The 21,295-nt window shown below is 37.4% G+C and overlaps 1 protein-coding gene across 1 annotated transcript in view; it reads right to left on the bottom strand.

Annotated features, from left to right (window-relative positions):
- Positions 1-689: 689 nt before the first annotated feature.
- Positions 690-21,295, bottom strand: part of LOC135786516 (ryanodine receptor 2-like) — a 39,913-nt gene continuing 19,307 nt past the window's right edge. The window contains 21 exon segments of the mRNA XM_073812478.1: positions 690-857; positions 1,061-1,201; positions 1,292-1,382; positions 4,313-4,536; positions 4,972-5,141; positions 5,437-5,557; positions 5,728-5,836; positions 8,144-8,321; positions 8,427-8,562; positions 8,927-9,030; positions 15,760-15,892; positions 16,023-16,137; positions 16,263-16,539; positions 16,693-16,833; positions 16,943-17,048; positions 17,143-17,343; positions 17,521-18,340; positions 18,431-18,657; positions 19,758-19,844; positions 20,808-20,967; positions 21,057-21,217. Of these exon segments, the coding sequence (XP_073668579.1) occupies positions 690-857; positions 1,061-1,201; positions 1,292-1,382; positions 4,313-4,536; positions 4,972-5,141; positions 5,437-5,557; positions 5,728-5,836; positions 8,144-8,321; positions 8,427-8,562; positions 8,927-9,030; positions 15,760-15,892; positions 16,023-16,137; positions 16,263-16,539; positions 16,693-16,833; positions 16,943-17,048; positions 17,143-17,343; positions 17,521-18,340; positions 18,431-18,657; positions 19,758-19,844; positions 20,808-20,967; positions 21,057-21,217 (3,870 nt within the window).

The raw sequence follows: 21,295 nt of genomic DNA, 5'->3' as shown, positions 1-21,295 counted from the left end.
CAAAAATAGTTTGTTCATTACATATAAAACGAACATCTTTGACTATTAAGCTCTCAGACAAAGACACTGAGATTAGGGTTTATGTGAAGTTCTAGCTTAAAATTCCCCATAGATAATTTATTATAGCATGTTAAAAATGGCAATTTATAGGTGTGAGCAAAAATGTGCAGTTTTTGGGTGTGTCCCTATAAATGCAAATGAGCTGATGAAATGCAAACGCTGATCACCGTAATGGTTGTTTATTGAAATTGAAACTCAATTGTGCTGTCAATTATTTTCTCTCTCTGCACTAAATGGTTGGAAAGTGCAGATTAAGGGACATTACTGTACATAGGGAGCGAAATCTGAATGAGCTATTTTTACATGCTTGAAGAGAATGGTTTACTAAAACAAAGTTGCTGGGTTGTTCTTTATCATGTTTTCTATGACACAGGCATGGTTAAAATGATGCAGGAATACTAAACATTGAACATTTTTATTGCGGTTTACCATTAAACTGGTAATCGTTACATCTCTAATGATAACATTGGAATTGAAATATGTTAATAATAATATATAACATATATTATTAAAACTTCACTTAAAGCACTCGTGAATGTCTTTTTATTTAATTTTATTTGTCTTATTTATTCAAATAACAAATCTGTGCATCTGATGTGATTTGTTAATTCCCTTTAACCACAGTGATCTTACTTGGAGGTGTCCAGGGGCCGAGGACAAAATCGTCTTTCTAAATCCATCGTTGAGTGTCTCTCCCGTCCACCCATGCAGCTCGGGTCAAGATGGTCAGAAGGGATCGCACCAGCAACTGCACTGAGACAACCGAGAGCCAGCTTGAACAGATCTCCATCGTAAGACTGTGGATGTAATTGAAAACAAATTTTAACAACAAATCTCAATTTGGCAAAGGCTTTCTTTAAGCACAATAAAATGCAATAATTACAATACAAAATAGAAGTAGGCCTACTAAACAGTTATTAATATGGTGCACACATTATCTTTGTAGTGAATTATTATTGTGGTGTATTATTTCACAAACGATAACAAATGATACTCTTACCTTTCCAGCAAGTGCAATAAATATACCCCAAAACAGCTTTCTGGTCAAACAAAGCTCCTCTTCTGAAGCAGAGTCAGATCCACCACAACCATCATTTCGACAGTAGTAGCTCCTGCTCTGCTCATAGTGACTGCTCAACAGCTGGAAGGGAGAGTAAATATAGTGATGAATACAGTAAAGGACCTTTGGCTTTGTTTTGAACCATATTTCTCATATTTTTTAAGTTTAGACCTTCAATGGCATCTTGGCATTTTCTGATAGCTGAGGGACATCAAACACAAGATTAAGGAGCAGGGGCTGTAACATGGAGGGCCTCAACTTTCTGTAAAAAACAAACAAAGTATATATTGTATAGTTATAAACAACTGGTTATAGATAAATACATACTAATCCATACTCTAAACTTTACAGTCACTTTACAGTAGTTCAGAATACTGAAACTGTTTATTTTAAATTCAGTCTGAAAATAACGAAGATATAGACTCTGGGCTTTAATATAAAAAAATGTTATAGTAAAAATATATTATTTACCACATTAAAATAAATTTAACCTAATTATTATATACAAACTTTACTTTAGCAAAAAGTAGCAAGTTCAAAAGAGTTAACTGGTATTTTAACCATATACAGCTTGTACAAAGTGAAACCAAACAATGTTTCTGCAAGGTGCTACACAGGACACACTTAACCGTACATAATTAAATCTTAAATAAAGTAGATATAAGCCTATAAATGAAGTCTATAAAATGCATTTTTTTAAAAAACATATGTATCGCCAAAATCAGTATTGTATCTGGTCAGTATTAAAAAGTGAATTCTTAATTTTACACAAAATCCAATATCTGCTGTGTTAAGCCCAATTTATAGTCGTGCGTAAGCTGTCGCCGTAGCTACACCATAGGTTATCCGTAGCCTGTACATAGCTCTGCGTAGCCTGACGTGCACCTCGCTAAATTTTTAACAGTGATTGGTCCACCAAAACCCCTCCCTTCAGGTAAAAAAACTGCGTCATAGGTATTTCCCTTTGCGACGGTGAAAACAAGGATGAGCCAAGTTGAGGAGTGATTTAACTCAAACTGCAACAAAAGTCGCTGTTTATTTACTTCCATCATTGCTGGTCTTCTCATATCATACACAACAAGTTGTTGTTTCTTCTTTGTTTGTGGGTTAACCAAGCTTCTTCTTCTTTGACGGTCACGCTGCTACTGTGGTTACACGCATGGATACTACTGTACCTACCAGCGGTCTGCGCGTGTTTGCACGTCAACATGGACCAGTGTTTCCCATATATTCATTTATCTGTGGCAGGCCGCCACAGAATCAACACTGGCCGCCACAAATAGATTTTTCATGATTCCCATTTACATTTTAATTTTACTATTTAAAACGGCTTAATTCATTGCAGCGAGCACTCAGCGCGCCTCCATCCTCCCTCTCTCGTTGTATGCAGCGCAACAGCGCGTGCCCCCGGCCCCCTCCCCTCTCTTTGCTGAGCCTGCACGCCTCTCTCACATAACAGTGAAAAGTATTTAACTCCGTGTTCCTCTGTGTACTTTCTATTTTTCGCGTAAACGTCAACAGTCACGGATGTTACTGACAGAGAAGTCGGTGGCTGATTAAGTTCATCATGAGATGGAATTAACAAAAGGTTAGCATAGTGTTTCCCACATATACCCGTTCTGATGTGAGTCTGTGTCCGAGCTCTCTCCCTACCTATTATGCAGCATGCCCATGCACGTGTTCTGTAGTAACAGCAACCGTGTATTCTCTCATATTTCTGAATTTGCAACAAATTGTCTGCGCTATACAATACAATACCACTCGTATTTCTAATAAAAAAGCGTTCACAACACAACAACACTGATGAGAAGAGCAATACCAGTACAGCCTCAATGTAAACGTATGATGATTTTTTCAGATAAGGTCGCGTTTTTAGCAGCAGTTTCAGAAAAAGCTGATTGGATTAAACAAAGAGTTACTGAGTCGTGGGTCGTTACTGGGTCCTGTTCAGTCACTATTTTATAGACAACAGAACAGAGACTATGTAAAAATAGCATCTTAGTTGTGTTAAAATGCAATATAATGTGACGGATCAAAGAGTAAAACACGACGCAATGACATCACATATATGCTAATCAGCGTGTGACGTCATCGCCGCCACAGTATCAATCCTGTAGGAAACACTGATGACGCAAAAGTATAAATGAAAACTGATGCGGAAACTACGCCATCGCACCCCTTTATTCTGTCATCTTTTTCCCTTTTTTCCCAAAACGTGATAAACGCCAGGCCTCCTTCTCTCCAGAATGCAATAAATCCGCTCAACATATCACAACGCATTGAGAATTGTGCGTTTTGACTTGTTGAGCGGATTTATTGCATTGAATACACACAGAATCCTAGTTTTCCTCATCTACTTTGTACTTCGTGATCAACAAACAAACAAAAACAATTTTGATGGCCTTAATAAACCTGTTTGGTTTCTTAATAAACCTCATGGTCTCTCATGTGGCAGGGAAGAAACGTAAGCCATCAAAATCTAATAATTTAGCGAGAGGTTCTCGGGTGAAGGAAAAATGCCGGCTGTTGCTTGTTCTGACACGACAGCATCAAGCTTCTGTCCTGCTAACACATTGACCCCACGGGATCTTATGAAAAACTTTCCATTATTTTACTCGAAGTCAAGGAAAATCGAGAAGGACCAAAACATTTTACAGCTGATCTCTGTCAAAAATGTTCAGTGACGACATCCCAAGGATTACAGCAGCAATGACAGTGTTCTTAATATGACAAAGTAAGTGTTTTCATTAATGCCATTAATGTTTATTTTTATCAGTGTATACCACTAGTCAACTAAATGATTATACAATGGCAAAAATAAATGCACATTTATATATTGATTAAAAAAAAAATAGCATTTAAAAAAACTTGTAAAGGATTTATTGCATTTTGCGGATAAAAATAATCTGTTTTTATAATAAATCTTTGAAAATCTAATTATGGATTTGAATTATTAATGTCATTATAACCTATGTTATGTAGATGCTATGTGAAAGTTTGTAACAGAAAATGGTGGTTTTCATCTTGTCACTTTCTTGGTATAGAAAACTAATTTTTACCAAAATTAGTAAAAATGGATTTATTTCGTTTTGGAACCAAACTCTTCAAATATTTAAAATTTAACTAAAATAAGACCTAAACATTATATTAAGTTAAACTACACTACACAACACTGTTGAATACCATCCTTACCCGCATACAGCCAGCAGACAGTCCTGGATGGAGTCTCTCTGGGCCTTGGTCAGTACACTGGCTTTGGAGAGGCTGTACACCCCATGCAGGAAACCATCGATCGGCCCGGTCTGCATCGATGAGGAGTCACACAGCAGAGACGAGTATTTACTCAACAGTGGCAGTACGGCTGCACATATGTATCGATTAAGGGCCAGTGCCATGTCTGTACCACCCAATCCAGTCTACGGAGAGAAGATGGAAATGCATGTCTTACCTCTTTTCATGACATAAGAAAACAGATTAACATTCCAGATATTTAAAGGAAAAGTTTGGCCAACTAATTGAACGTCTGTGCCAATTTTAACTTGTACGGCACCTTGTGTAAAGGATGCTAAATGTCATCTCACAAATAGCATGACACCATTGAATTCTGCACTTAGAAACTTGGCACCTCACAACTGAAAATAAAGAACTTGTCAAAAAGGAGGATTTTGTGAAAAACAGTTCATCACATGAAGGTATTGTATTGGCTTCGAAAGACTTGGATTATAGCCCACAAGTCGTATGAATTCCTTTATGAGTTTACAGCCCCAGTCCGCATTTACTTTCATTGTATGTAAAATTGCAGCCAATCAGAGAATTTTAGGTAAACTTTTTCTTCATGTGTGCCTTCTTACAGAATCCATGTTAACAGCCGCTTGCAGGTCAGGAAGAAAACCAGACTTCAACAGACGAAGCAAAAACTGCTGGTCCTGGACTCCATACACACGGTCCAAAAACATAACCATGGCTGCTTTGTGATCCGGACAGAAAATCTGAGACATGTCTGGCTCAATCACTAGCCCATCTGTGTATAATAAGCAGAAAAAAAAATACTACCGATTAATCACTTTTAGACTTAAAATTAACAACTTCAAACACAGATATGCTGGCAATTCCAAACCAAATTTACCAGGTTTATTTAAAAACTGAGATCAGACATTCATAACACCGAACCCATTATTAACCAGTCACATGCATTTAGTAAGACAATAAAATACTCTGGAAAGACTGATGTCACATCATGAATGTATATTTAACTTAGGCTCACAACTTAGGCCAACATCCCAGCTAAGAGTGATGACTTTGCCACACACACACACCTGTGTTCACATTTGGCAACTTGAAAGCAATATTGATGACCCCTTCAAGATCGTCTCTGGGAATGAGAGACCTTAAGATTGCCCTGATCCGGATAGCCTCACCTTTCCCCGCTTCTATGAGCTACAGACCACACACACAATAGAGACATCCATTAGTAAACCTTGAAACCTTTAATGAAAACTGGCTGTGCCTTAAAAAATAGATAAAACCGATAAGCTGTTCCCAACTCAATCTTTTAAACACATTACCAGGCTTATCTAACTCTCTCAGAGGGTTTCCCGAACACTTACATGTGTCTCAGGGGCGCAACGGGCCAACAGATCGATCAGCGCGGAGTAGAAAGTCATTATGGCATGTCCCATATGGATAGCATCATCATCTTCATCATCAAGTGTGTCACTAAAAGCATGATTGAAAGAATAGAAACCACACAGTAAGTATAATGGAAAACTAGGAATACAGTATATAGGAAAAACATTTTGGAAAAAATATAGGAATTATATAGGGGAAACACTGATGTCAAATCAGCATATATTTTTATGTTATGTTGATTTCAAATTGTCTTTGTAAGTTATATCAACTTATTACAAGTAAAAAACTCTTTCTCCGCCAGAGTTTTTTTTTTTTAAGTTGCCAGTCAGCGCCAGCAATTTTTATGATTTTCAAAAAATTACATAAACATACAATATATTAAATGAAAGAAAAGATCCTCTCTTTTAAAAAAAAACTTTCATCCTATCTTCATTTGTTCTCTTTTTATCACCCCTAAAATATAATATGTTTCTTCAAAAATACAAAATATTTAAAAAGCTGATAACTGCATTTTTATAATGGATTTTCGAGATAATTCTTCAATGACGGGGAAAGAGTTAAAATAGTAGGCTGATTTTACTTGCAAAACCAAGTTGTTTTAAATTCATGCTGCATTTTTTTCAGTGTGGAAATATATTGAAAACATATTAATTATTTTGAAAAGCATAGAAAATATATAGAAAAAAAAGTATGTAGGAAAAACATACACTGTAAAATAATGTTTATGTTAATTTAACTTGTTTTTGTAAGTTGATGTGTATATGCCAACTTATTTTTAAGTCAAAACTAAAAATGGTGGGTTGAATTGACTTGGAAAACAAAGTTGTTTTAACTTTATGCTGCATTTTTTACAGTGTAGAAGGTGTAAAGAAAAAACATAGGAAGTGTACAGGAAAAGTTATTGTAATGTTAAAACAACTTGGCTTTGCCAAGTCAATTTAACCTATTATTTTATGTTTAGGCTTGTGAAAAGTTGACATAACTTATACAATCAATTTGAAATGTTAAACTTATAATTTTATGTTACTTTAACTTAACAAAAAAATTATGTTGATTTAACAAAAATGTTGCATCTTTTTACAATGTATGATGCATTTAGGTGCTGGTCATATAATTAGACTATCATGAAAAAGTTGATTTATTTCACTAATTCCATTCAAAAAAGTGAACATACATAACACACAGACTGATATATTTCAAATGTTTATTTCTTAAAATTTTGATGATTATTACTGACAACTAAGGAAAATCCCAAATTCAATATCTTTATTAAATCTTTGTAGAAAATTAATAAGTTGTGAAAAGGTTCAATATTGAAGACACCTGGTGCCACACTCGAATCAGCTAATTAACTGAAAACACCTGCAAAGGCCTTTAAATTGTCTCTCAGTCTTGTTCTGTAGGCTAAACACTCATTGGGAAGACAGTTGTCCAAAAGACGACCATTGACACCTTATACAAGGAGGGCAAGACAGAAAAAGTCATTGCAAAAGAGGCTGGCTGTTCACAGAGCTCTGTGTTCATTAATAAAGAGGCGAAGGGAAGGAAAAGTTGTGGTAGAAAAAAGTTTACAAGCAATAGGGATAATCGCACCCTGGAGAGAACTCATTCAAAAATGTTGGGGAGATTCACAAAGAGGGGACTGCAGCGGGAGTCAGTGCTTCAAGAACCACTACGTACAGATGTTGGGGTGCCATGTCATCTGCTGGTGTTGGTCCACTGTGTTTTCTGAGGTCCAAGGTCAACAAAGCCGTATACTAGGAAGTTGTAGAGCACTTTATACTTCCTGCTGCTGACCAACTTTATGGAGATTTCATTTTCCAACAGGACTTGGCACCTGCACACTGTGCCAAAGCTACCAGTACCTGGTTTAAGGACCATGGTATCCATGTTCTTAATTGGCCAGCAAACTTGCCCTACCTTAACCCCATAGAAAATCTATGGGGTATTGTGAAGAGGAAGAGCTGAAGGCCACTATCAGAGCAACCTGCAGGGCTCTCATAACACCTGAGCAGTGCCACAGACTAATCTTCACATAATTTTCAGCTGACCAAGCTTTCTAAAAATCCTTTCTTCTGTATTGTTCTTAAGTAATATTCAAATTTTCGGAGATATTGAAGTTGGGATTTTCCTTAGTTGTCAGTTATATCATCCAAATTAAAAGAAATAAACATTTGAAATGTATCAGTTTGCGTGTAATGAATGAATATAATATACAAGTTTTTTTTAATGGAATTAGTGAAATAAATCAACTTTTTGATGATATTCTAATTCTATGACTAGCACCTGTATATAGAAAATGCTTGGGAAGTATATAGGAAAAACACAAGAAATATACAGGAAAACATAGGAAGTATAAAGCAAAAATAGGAAAAGGAGAACTGTAACACTCACAGAGTTCTGTTGGAACTGTGTGTACCGATTCCATCTTGCTGCTCGGAAATTCTTATGGCTTCCTCCATCATTGCTAGGAGACCATTTCCTCCCTCTCCCCTCAGGGCAGGACCAAAGCACTCAGGCCGGCGAATCAGAAGTCTAACTACTACATAGGCATTTTCCTCAACACTCTCACCTTAATAACAAACAACCAATTACAAACATCCTACCTATAGTTATGCAATAAGGTTGGCATGGACATGACAACACTATTGTAATTTAAAATAACAAGTGACCTCACCATTACAAAACACTGCAAATCGCAGAAAGTCCAGGTAACGTTCGCCTTCTACTGGATTCCAACCAATATCTGGGTACCCTTTAGAGACCAACAAAGCACAACTATGCAAACCACAGGCTCCTAAATACCGCACCACCTGTACAAACGCACAGAACAAGAAGTCCAACATCTAATCCCTCATAATAACAAAACTGTTTTCCATTTTTAATGAGGAAAATTGTGACTTTTATAAGGGGTTGCCAGGGAGTGTTTTTCAGCTCATTTGAATGCAGCTGGTGTTCTGGGTGTTTGCAAGCTAGTTAGATTAGGCTCAAATTTCTTCTATAATGGAAGTCTATTAGATTTTTTGCCCATTTTATTGTCCACTTGGTGAAGATTATCTGACGACACATCACATCATTCATGTCCATAGCACATGGTGAGAAATGAGTTATGCTCCAAATGCCAAGCCATAATAATAAATCAGGAGCCAATAAGAGTGTGTATGTGTGCAGATTTACTTTCTCCAAATCTGGTTCTGTAAGAGCAAGTGCCAGCTGATTGTTGTCCATTACAGAAGCAGCCACCACGTCTAGTGGAGTCGATCCTCTCATCGAAGGACAAGCTGATGGGAAAAGCACATGTAGGTCCCAAACCATTAATAAACCTGAATAAAACCTGATGTTATACTACAAAAATTTATAATTCTTCTGGTACAAGAAGTTAAAAAGCCTTAAGTCACAGTGGCTGGCACAAAGAGATTAAAAACAATAAAACACTAATGCACTTCGGCCATCTGCCTTGTTTATCACCTTTTCTAATGGATGCAGTTATTGTTTCCAATCCAGTAATTCTTAAAGTGGACGAACTGGAATGTACTGCCATTAGGTAATCTTTTTTTTATTATTGTTTTTTAATGTGTTTGTGTGACTAACCACTATGGGAGTAAAGGCTTTTTAACTTATTGTACCAGTTTTATTTTCGTAGTATCTGATTGAAACCCTATCAAGGAGCACACATGGGATTACTACGGAAGGTCTATTCAGCAAGTAGCATTCCAGGATATCTTTTGTGATATTCTGATGTTAATTGTGAATTTAATCGGACTTGACATGATGCAGTTAATGTTATTAGTGTTCCTGTAGCTCAACTGGTAGAGCGTTGCATTAGTATCCCATAGGTCATAGGTTCAGTACCAAGGAACACACAAACTAATGGAATATATATCTTGAGAATAGTCACTTTCGATAAAAGCAGCTGCCAAATATATACAATGTAAATGCAAATATTAGTAATGTGAATATGCAATCTGGTCCAAATGTCATCCAAAAGCCTTTTTAAAGGGATAGTTCACCCAAAAATGAAAACCTTGTCATCATTTACTCTAGGGCTGGAACGACGCGTCGACGTAGTCGATTACGTCGATTACGTAATTACGTCGATTTGCCGGAAATGCGTCGATGCGTCGCACTGTTTACATTTTGAAATGAAGGCGGCTTCAGCTCCGACCGGGTGATACAAGTGTTATACCAAACAGACAGAACGCGATCAAAAGTGTGGGAATACTTTAAGCAGAGACCAAATAAAACACATAACGTAGACTAACTGTATTCCGTACACAACGATGTTCCGTACAGATGACATTTAACTGCCAATAACTCAATAAATAATTTGAGATCACACACAAAAGTCATATCTGTGTCATCCTCATTTCCCCATCTTTCATCCACGACCAGGAAAGAGAACCTCATGCAAACTGTTTCAGTGATTATTCAGTAAATCTGCGGTGTGCGCCTCTTGTGTTTGAAAACGGCCGGTGGGCAGGCTTATGCTAACAGACTGCAGCTTCAGGGGGAGACAAGTGGGGCAGCAAAAATGTGGATTTCAGTTTAATTTATGCTTCACACTTTATTTACGTCTTTATAAAATGAATGATTTTTATCACAAACTGTTAAATATATTACCTTTTGTTGAAAAAAATATTTGAAATTGGAGTATTTAATGTTTAAAGTCGGTTGCGTCCGATGACTGCATAGAGCCAGTCGGATAGCACGTCTGTCAGTACCATCTTGTATGCAGTGATTATGTTTAACTAAACTTTCATCATGCTTTAACAAATTAAAAAACATCACAATCAAGTAAAATAAAACATTATTTCATCTTTAATGTCCATTTTCGTAGCTGAAATCAAGTTTTGCGCTCTGTACGGAACATCATTGTTAGCATGTACGGAACACCGTTTTCCCTAATCATCTTTCGTACACAGGCGGAGGAGGTACTTTTTCTCACTTTTCTCAAAAACTATTGGTCCAAAAGACATCAATCAAAGTGTAAATCATACAATAGGCCTTCCCCCAGAGAATGCGCACACAAACATGCTTATTTTGAGCAAGTTACATCGAGGAGTAGACGAAAGCTTGCGGAAAAGCCCGAAAGTGTACGGAACACAGTTAGTCTACGTTACTGTGTAAAACTGAAATGGCATACCACCGCAGCGCAACACCTGTGTATGATCATCTTAAAAGAAAACCTGGGCCTCTCCGACCTCAAAATGACGAGACGTCAGCGTAAGAATTTGAACTATTACAGTAAGTTTTTATACTTACTCTATAAACAATAGAATCAATACATATTGTGCTTAATACAGCTGTGTTTACATCTTCGTTTAATACGAGCTGCGAGACGCCTGACAGACGCGACATTGCATCGCTTCTGGGCAGTATGTTGAAACAGTAAATAAAGAGCAGGACATGTTTTTATATTAAGAAGTTATGAAATAATAAGTTACTGTCACATTGAGAACTGATAGGCATGTGCCCGCGTGCACTGAAAGCCAGCTGGCAGTGCGGAGTTCCCAATGAACGTCTTTTTTTCGAATATGTGCGCAGATATTACAGAAGCTCGTCTTGTAAGGTATTCCTGACATTATTTACAGTAACAGCGGCGTAAACGCCGTTTATAAAATATTAGAAGATCATACTAACTGAACTTGTTTTTTACCCGGAACTTAAGAAAAGTTAAATGTTAAAGTTAAATGAGAATGCAGTACTACTAATAGTAATAATATTAACAGTAATAATATAACCATTACATTTTATATAAGGGTTCATGAATCACAATGAACTTATTTTTACTTCAGTCTGAACTAATGCTGAGTTAATGCATGTACTAATCATAAACTAATGTTTAAAATATTAATATATGCCTATTTTATTGTTTAAGGTGAATAATGCCTCTTTTAAAGTGGCACTGCCACTTTATTTTTCATGTTGAAAATTTTGGTTTGTGTGTTTGTTTAATTAAGAAAATGCTTAAATAAAATGTTGGCGTTAATGGCAGATGTTACATTTATTATTTGTTGGGGAATTATATGTATAAAAAAATCATTAGACTATTCGATTAATCGAAAAATAATCGATAGATTAATCGGTTGAAAAAATAGTCGATAGTTGCAGCTCTAATTTACTCACTCTCATGTTGTTACAAACACAAGTCAATTATTTTGTTCTGATGAACACGAAGGAAGATATTTTGAGAAATGTTTGTAACCAAACCGTTCATGAACCCCATTTACTTCCATAGTACTGTGACAGAACAACAAAATGTATGCAGGTTTGTTACAACATGACAGTGAGTAAATGATGACAGAATTTTCATTTTTGGGTGAACTATCCATTTAAATTAAAAAATTCAATTTATTTTCTATAATTTATAGCAACTCCTCACTGGTTGACATAATCATGCCTTAGTTTGTTGTAGTTTTCTCATTGTTTCTATTTATTAGTTTATTATGTTTCAACATCTTCACTTGTCCCTCATTAGTTTAATTATTGTCATCACTTGTGTCTTGTTTAGTTATCGTCCCCCCTGTGTATTTACACCGCAAGGCCGTGTTCAGTTCATTGTTGGTTATTGTATGTCTTGCTTTTTTTAGTATTCATGTTCTCGTTTTCTTTATTAAATATCACTTATTCACACTCCTCGGGGCGGTTTCACGGACAGTGATAAGACTAGTCATAGACTAAAAAATATGTAAGGGTTGTCCAAACTGAAAACAGCTTGCACTGACATATCTTAAAATATACCAGTGCCCTTTGTTTTGCCTCAAAGTGCACAAAAGTAATGTTTTTAGTAAGGGATGTTTGTTAAAACTTGTTATATTTCCTATTTAAACTAAGGCCTAGTCCTGGTAAGGCTAATCCCTGTCCGCGAAACCGCCTGCTTATCTCCTGTGTGTGGCATTACCAGGGCCGCCTTAACCTAATGTGAGGCCCTGGGGCTGAGAGGTTTTGGAGGCCCCCCATACCCTCAATTTGTAGTCTTATTTTGAAAAAAAAGTGTAATATCTATGTAATCTACATCACAAAATGTAGTTTTCCCTCTTTGACCCAGAAAACACCATATTATCATTAATAACATATCACTAAGCCCACTTGAGCATAAACACAAGACACTTTATTTAACAACCACACACAGCAACTTGTGGTGGAAATAAAACCAAAAGTATATATGTTTATAAGCTTTATGTTTATATAGTTTTTGGAATATACAAATTTGCAGAAAATTGTCACTCACTAACTAAATGCTCACCACAGTTGTAAAAATATAAGAAGTTAAAGTTAGTTTTAAAGTGAAAATGCATTAATGTTAACAAAAGATAAGTCTTTATAGACAGAATCTTGTTTTTTAATCAGTTATTTATTTTATAGGCTATTGAAGATATAGTAGGCATTGTATTTAGTATTTATGCATACTACGCATGTAAAACGAACACGTATGAATATGCACAAAACAGACAGGGAACATACCTGTATATAAGATCTTTAGATAAGGAGATTATAAATATGAATGGTGCGATCAGGGGATGATCATTTGAGATGGTCTTGTCACGCTTTGACTTGCACATTTATCGTTGCGTCGTCTTTCTAAACCAACAGATGTATACTGTGAGCTAACATCGCGTCAAACTACATCGCTCCAGCTGCGCACGCGTCACTGATATAAACGCGAGTAAACTTAAACTTTATAATAACGAACAGCATTAATGTTCGGGAACTCCTTTTTTTATTTGGCGGCACAGTTTCTTGCGCACGGTTGTAGAGACTTCTGCATCCCAGAGACGCAGCTGTACGAGCACAGAGAGAGTGAGCGCGCACGCGAAAGAGAGAGAGAGAGACCTGCACCTTAGTGCTTATTATGAAATTTTAGAAATTACTGTTTCATTTGTTGGTGGATTATTTCCCGTTTCTCTGTCACACTCAGTCTAACATGCAGGAATGCCAAGTTGACAACGCGCACTTAATTACATTACACGGAATAGAAAAATCTGTTACGTCTGATATTTTATTTCACAGTAAGTTACCACGGACCAATCAGCAGCCATGTAACGTGCAGTTAGAGTGATTGACAGACAACCTGTCAAGTTAAAAAACAAAATGAACGTGAACTTGGGAGGCCCCTGAACTTGGGAGGCCCCTGGGCTTCAGCCCAGGTAAGCCCGTGCATTAAGGCGGCCTTAGGCATTACGTTACGCTAGTCAAGAAAGTTCAAATTTATTGTAATTCAAATGCAACAAAGATTTTTTTACAGTGTAGGTCACTAAGCAAATTTGTAATATTTGTATATTTTCCTAGATTTAGTTTAATGGGGACATTTGACAAGACTTTTTTTAAGATGTAAAATAATCTTTTGTTGTACCCAGAGTACGTATGTGAAGTTCTAGCTCAAAATACCATATAGATAATTTATTACAGCATGTTAAAATTCCCACTTTGTAGGTGTGAGCAAATATTTTTGGGTGTGTCCTTTGAAATGCAAATGAGCTGATCTTTGCACTAAATAGCAGTGCCGTGGTTGGATAGTGCAGATTAAGGGGCGGTATTATCCTCTTCTCATCACAAGGGGAGCCAAATTTCTAAAGATGCTTTAAAAAATTAGCGCAGAATGGCTTGGACATAGCTATTTTTGCAACCGACCTTATTGCGTCCCTTTCAGACGCAAAATATATGGGAGTTAAATATTTAACTCTTTCCCCGCCATTGACAATTAAAAGAAAACGCTTTCCTGCCATTGACGAGTTTTTCCAGCAATCCATATTTCCACTATTATCCACCAGGTGGTGCTCTTACCTAACTTATAAAACCCAGAAGTATTACCTTAGTTCAAACAGTTCAAACTCCGAGTATGTTTTGAGGATCTTTCTAAATCTGATCTATATCAAAAGTCCTTCACAAAAATAGAGTTATCTTAGCTTTTTGCTCAACATTTGGAATTTTTGAAGAAACCTCCCCATTTTTGAGAGGTGATAAAAAGAGAAAAACTGAAGGTAGAAGTAAACAGGGTTTTTTGTGTTTGTGTATGCTGCCAATGGCTGGCAACTTTTTTTTAAATGCTGCGAGAAATGAATCAAGCAACACGATTTACGCTCTATAGACGTTTCATCGGACGCACGTGATGCACGTCTGGATCCGAACCTTACTTCCGGTTTCGTTTTTTTAATGGTCTGACTAGTTGCTAAACTGATCTCTTGAACAAATGCCTCGTCGAAAATAACAAATGTTTTGGTTTCCTAGGTAATCTATGTGTTGTTGTTTTGCTTGTTATATAAATAAACTATATGTTTAAAGAACTTTGTTATTTATTCTTAGCGGAGTTTACCGGAAGTTACGTGCGGACCGCGACAGCCGCTTGTTTATGTTGTTACTGCTGAAACAGTCTATAGAGCAGTTTGTCCGTTTAAGGCTACTGTAGAAACATGGCGGTGCAATATGGCGACTTTCATGAATGGGGACATGTGGTGTACGTAGATAAAATGGCTCATTCTAAGGTAATAAAAACAATACAGTTCATTTTTTAAGGTCTTTATACACCACTGATAATATAGTTTTGTATATTATATCGCATTTCTGTCATTATATTGAAGATCCTTCTAAAAGTTACACAATGCCCCTTTAATGCCTTAAAAAATTAAACCCAGCGCTAATTTGCGCTGTTCTTGATAGATTGCGTTGGTCATTATAGAAAGGAGATTTTTGTGTCTGTATTCTTTAACGAGCACTTTTGTCAGTACATTATCCACAGAAATTTTAACTCCTATGTGTGTGTTTTTTTTTAAATTGCGCTCTTATGCTAATTTGCCTGAAAATTCTTGTTTCTGAAATTCTGGATAAATTTTCAGGTAAAATATAACTGTTACGCTGAAAATACAGTTTGTAGAGAAAAATGCTAATGAAACACGTAAATTTATTATAAAATGAAAATGAAAATCCAACAGTGCCATTGTCCATTAGGTATCTAAAGCAGCTAAGATAATCAAAAATGGCATTTTCAATATATAAAAATAGTATAAACCTACCAAGTCCAACATTGCTGTTGTCCAAAAGGTAGCTGAGATGATCAAACATGGCCTTCTGGTTATGACGACTAATTCGACAGAAGTAACACAAAAAGCGACAACAGTGTGCAACCATATTGGGAAACATGATTTCCTTTAAAGGGCAAGAAAAGAGTCAAGTTATTTAAGGATGTTTTAAGATTAAAGTCTACATCATATGTTCTTGTTTCAATATTTAATACAATAATGAGGAAACACAACATGGCTTTGGATGTTTCGATTACCTTAGATTCTCGAGGACCGAGTACATTGACCATCACCTCCATGACGGTTTCATGCATCCCTAAAGCTCTCATCAGATTAGGGTGCTGATAGAACACTTTATTATTCATGATGTCACTACACAAAACAAAATTTACCAATTTACTAATTTGACTAATTTACTAATCAGCCTTAAGGTAAGTCAACAACAGTGGAGAGATTTATCTTATTTGCAAAACACAAGATTAGGTATAATCTCTTACCCTAAACCTTTGATCATTAGTTCCTCCTCTTCTTTACCCATCCGGGCCTTAAGCAATGAACGGATGCGTGCCAGCGCCCACTGAAGGTTGAGAGTGTCCTCCACAGAGTTTGGGCTAATACAATAAGCCTTCTGTAGTGGTTGAGACAGTTGGCCACCCAGCCCAGTATACTGTTGATGAAGCAGGCTGAACACGGCACGCACCAGAATCGGATCTTCAATCATCTCTTCCTGGGCCCAGTCTAGCATGGTTTCGGATATCAGCTGCTTCAAAGTGACTAAAAATGCAGATCTGTTTTAGCTTAAAATCTAATAAAAAAAACATTTACAGCTTTACCACTACGTGCCTGACAATTTGATCCTAATATAATGAAAAAGATCACTTTTGAAAGCCAAAAGTGTAAGCGAATGGAATGCTTCATTTTTCCTACCAGGTTTGGTCACAATTTCCTCAGCAATTCCTGACATTCTCCTCTTGAACTGATTTATTTTATCCACTAGACCTTGGAGGCGATTCCTGATTAATGGGTCACTCTCATCCACATTCCAGGAATCATTATCTGTCTCAATTCCTGAATTAAACAAACCAGAAGATATGTGGATAAATGTTTAAGGTATGTGGTTGACTATTTGATGGTGGTGAAATGGTGGCATGGGTTGCTCTAAGCTTGGCACTCTCACCACAGTGAGTTATTAGGTCCTGATGAAATTCCCATAGCAGATCTTGGATCTCCTCAGGGCATGGACATTCTTGATTGTCCTCCTGGAAGTTCAACATCATGTTGATCTGAATGGAGAGAGATGCAACACACTTCTCTTTAGGAATTGTCTAATCTCTTTAAAAGTTGCATTAAGTCATTTTGATCTCTATAGTATCGGACCTGTTCCTGAGGGGGGGAACGAAACTCTTTAGTCTTGCGTGCGGTAAGCGCAGCAGACATGTTGAGCGCATCCATGACCTCATTGTACCGGAAGCGTTGGTTTTCTTGGAGATTTTCTACGAAGTCACCTGAGAAGCCCACCACAGCCTCAACTCTGTGACGTACTTGGCAGTCACACAGGTACTGCAGAAGGTGGCACACCTGAGAGATAAAGAGGAATGAGTGAATGGTGACAACAAATTCTGATAAGACATAGGAAGATAAGATCAATAAGGTACTCATCCACACCTCAAGCTACAGCATGAAGTAAATGTCAATTTTGGGGGGGGGGGGGGGGGTGGACAAGACCTGTGCCACAGAGCTTACAGATATGCTTACCTGTAATTTGACTGCTTCTGGAAGCTTCATCTCAAGAAGACTTTGAGGAATATCATCATCCCACTCTCCAACATCCTTTTCTCCGTTACATTCTTCTAGTCCATCAATCTCTTCTGCTCTGCACATCCCTCTCATGTAACTGACTGGCAGGATAAGACTGAAAACCTTTTCCAGATCTTTCCCCCCATACACACCCATCAGAAGAAGTGTATGCAGCAAACCAAGTAGAGGAACCAGCAGGAGCTCAACACTGCCCCCTGTGGGATCCCTCACACGCTGACCTACTGCTATCACTGCTTCTTTCAGCATCGCTATGACAACCGCTTTCAATACTTCCAATGGGAACTCAGGGCTGTCTTGGCACAATTCACTCCAAGAAGCCACGCTCTCATGGCCGTCAATCAAACCTGTTTTGTCAGCCCAGATAAAACAAGGTGATGTAAAGCGCATTCTCGGCCACAAGGAAGTACTGAGGTCTTTCCCTGGAAATCTTTGCACTTTCCTGTTGTTTTTGTAGAGCGTAATAGACCGCGTGGTATCAGTCAAGGGAACGATGTATTCGTAATTCATGGCCTGCCTTGCGCTTGCGTGGGCACTAAGGTGAATACTGATGAGGAGATTGTAGTAACCTGTCCGCAGGTGACCTGGCATTCTAGAACACTGCAAAGCAAACAAGAGCTGTGACTGGTCCACGTGGCTACAGAGGGCGTGGCTTACATGCGTGTTTCCATGGGCTGAGAGGGCACAGTAGAGGCGCAGAGTGTGATCATGGTACTTCAAAAGGTCATTAAGTTCAGATAGTTCCAGAATGTCCACACACCTGCGAATAAGGGAACAGAAGATCGTTACATTTATGACTACACATTTTGTCACTATTTTCTGACACTGACATCTCTGATGTGTCCTTAACCTGTTGTACTCAGGGATGTGTAGAGTCATGACTTGTTGGATGTGAGTGAAACAAGCTCTCCAGCCATATCTCTCTTCCAGATGGGTCAACTCTACAGGATGAGCGTAGTCTGGTACACGGGTCCACCTCATGGCCGTTAGGTACTGAACACACAGTCTGGGAGGGCACTGAGGTTTTGCACTTCTCCATTCACTCCGAAAAACCCCAGCTGACAGTGGCATTACATTCTGGAGACAATAGAGAATACAACTCTATCATACAAACTCGGCAGCTAGGGTTCTCACGTCCACCAAGCGCACAGACCACATAACACCTTTGCTACGTGAACTTCATTGGTTACCAGTCGCTTCTCGTATACAGTTCAAGATACTGCTACTTACTTTTAAGGCACTGAATGGTCTAGCACCATCTTATCTTGCTGAATTACTCCACAACTACTCTCCTGCACGATCCCTTAGATCAGCTGAACAGGGTCTTTTGTCTGTCCCCCGTTACCGGTTGTCTACTGTAGGCGGCCGGTCTTTCAGCATAGCTGCCCCCAAACTGTGGAACTCATTACCTTTGACATTACGTAAACAGTCATCTCTGTCATCTTTTAAGACACAACTGAAAACATACCTCTTTAGCCTACATTTCGGACAAACTCTGTAATATTGTAAACTTTTGGTGTTTTTGTGTTGTATGAAATGTATGTATATTTCTGTAGTTGTTAATTCTTGATGTATTGTTATGTAAAGCGACCTTGAGCTTTGGAAAGGCGCTATATAAATTAAACTTCTTCTTCTTCTTCTTCTTCTATACAAATGGAAACAGTTAAGGACCAGGATACCAATACTGGCTGTGTTAAGCCGAGGTTTTTTAGGTGTCAAAATCAAACCAATTTAATGGTAGTGTAATGTTTTTTCTAAAAGCTACTAATGCACTGTAAAAACATCATAATAATAGTAATAAAACAAAATTAACATAAAAACTATTTTTGTGCTGTATATAATAAATAATACAGGCAGAAAAAAAGAATGAAGTGTAATGTAAATTCAAAATCTAATTGTAGGCCTATATTCAGAGGCCCTTAAAAATGGACACTTATAAACACATTTAAATGTATTAATTATATTACAATTAATAACAAAATTACATAATTAAAATGCAAAATTGTGCAAATACTTTTAAGAGTCCACTATATGTGAGGGGGCAGTAGTGAGAGAATGCATTAGTGCAAAAGGTGCACATCTTCTATTGATCTGTTCATTTCCAAATCTAATATAAATGATGTCAGATAAAGTATTTGGTACTGGCATTGAGAATAGTACTGATGCAATGAGTTTACCTTAATACGACCCAGCTGAAACTGAAAGATATTAGGAGTAGTGGCTTTGACAAAAACTGCAGGGAAGAGCTTAGTGCCAGTGTCCACCTACAAGCAAAAAAGATGGTAACTCAAACTTTAATATCATAAAACATAAAAAGCATAAAAGACAAACATCTGAAATAATGAAAAATGGTTTAATTATTAAAATTATTATGCTGGGTTAAAGGAAAACACCACTGTTTTTCAATATTTTACTATGTTCTTACCTCAACTTAGAGGAATTAATTCATACCCATCATTTTTTCAATGTGTGCACTTAATCTTTATACAGCGCATTATGAATGTGTTAGCATTTAGCCTTGCCCCATTCATTCCTTAGGATCCAAACAGGGATAAAATTAGAAGCCATAAAACACTTCCATGTTTTTACAAATTTAAAGACTGTTACATGAGTAGTAACACAAGTAAGTATGGTGGCACAAAACAAAACGTGGCAATTTTTTTAAGTGGATAAAAAATGAGAACTATATTGTATGGTGGAAGATCACTTAGTTTGCAGCACTTCAACCTCAGCAAACAGTAACATCATCACTCCTGACTACTCCCCCTCTCGCTCAAATTTCCGTCAATATTAAAAATGGCCAAGTTTTGTTTTGTATCTACTCATATAACAGTCTTTAAATAGGGAAACATGGAAGTGTTTGGTGGCTTCTAAATCCATCCCTGTTTGGATCCTAAGGAATGAATGGGGCTAGGCTAAATGCTAACACATTCACTACGTGCTGTACAAAGATTAAGTGCATGCATTGAATAAAGATAGGTATGTATTAATTTGTCTAAGTTGAGGTAAGAACATAGTACAATATTGAAAAACTGTGGTGTTTTCCTTTAAAACAACCCAGCATTGGGTCAGTTTTAACCCAACGGTGTGTTCTATGCAATATTTACTCTTTATGGGTGAAAAATAACCCAGCCATTTTTAGAGTGTAGGATACACACAATAATGTTTACATTTTAAGACAAAAAGCCAGGTAAATTTTACATGATACATGTCAACATGATAACTACCTGGTAGTATGTTCCTAGTTCCTTGCCATTGGCAGTGAAAGTAAGGAGCCCTGTTGCCGTGTCAACCAGGCAGCCAATCTCCAGACCAGTGCTGCTGCGGCTGTGGGAGAGACCGCTGCCCTCTGCTGCACACACCATGTAAACGCTACTGCGCTTCATACTGACAAATGCAGACACAAAGGTAGGAATTAATTAGACAAGCAAAAAATGAAAATCTTCTTCACTGCACATTTAACATGCAAATCTTACCTCTCATGTACTTTGCCCCATTCATCCCCAAGGGTAACAGTGACAGTGCAAATGCTGTCTAGGTCAAAAGTCACATCGTGATGCTGGAAATTTGAAGTCACCCATCCCACCCAGATATAAGAGGGCTCCTGACTGTGAGAGATTCTCACTGAGTAGTAATACTGCATTTTAAGAGCAACAGATTAGTTACCAGGTACTGTTACCTTAAGTGAATCTACTGTATGAGAAGGATTATTAAC

The sequence above is a fragment of the Paramisgurnus dabryanus genome, chromosome 17 (assembly GCF_030506205.2).
Source record: "Paramisgurnus dabryanus chromosome 17, PD_genome_1.1, whole genome shotgun sequence".
NCBI lineage: Eukaryota > Metazoa > Chordata > Actinopteri > Cypriniformes > Cobitidae > Paramisgurnus > Paramisgurnus dabryanus.
The sequence above is the reverse complement of the archived record's forward strand: the minus strand, read 5'-3'. Positions and strand labels throughout refer to the sequence as shown.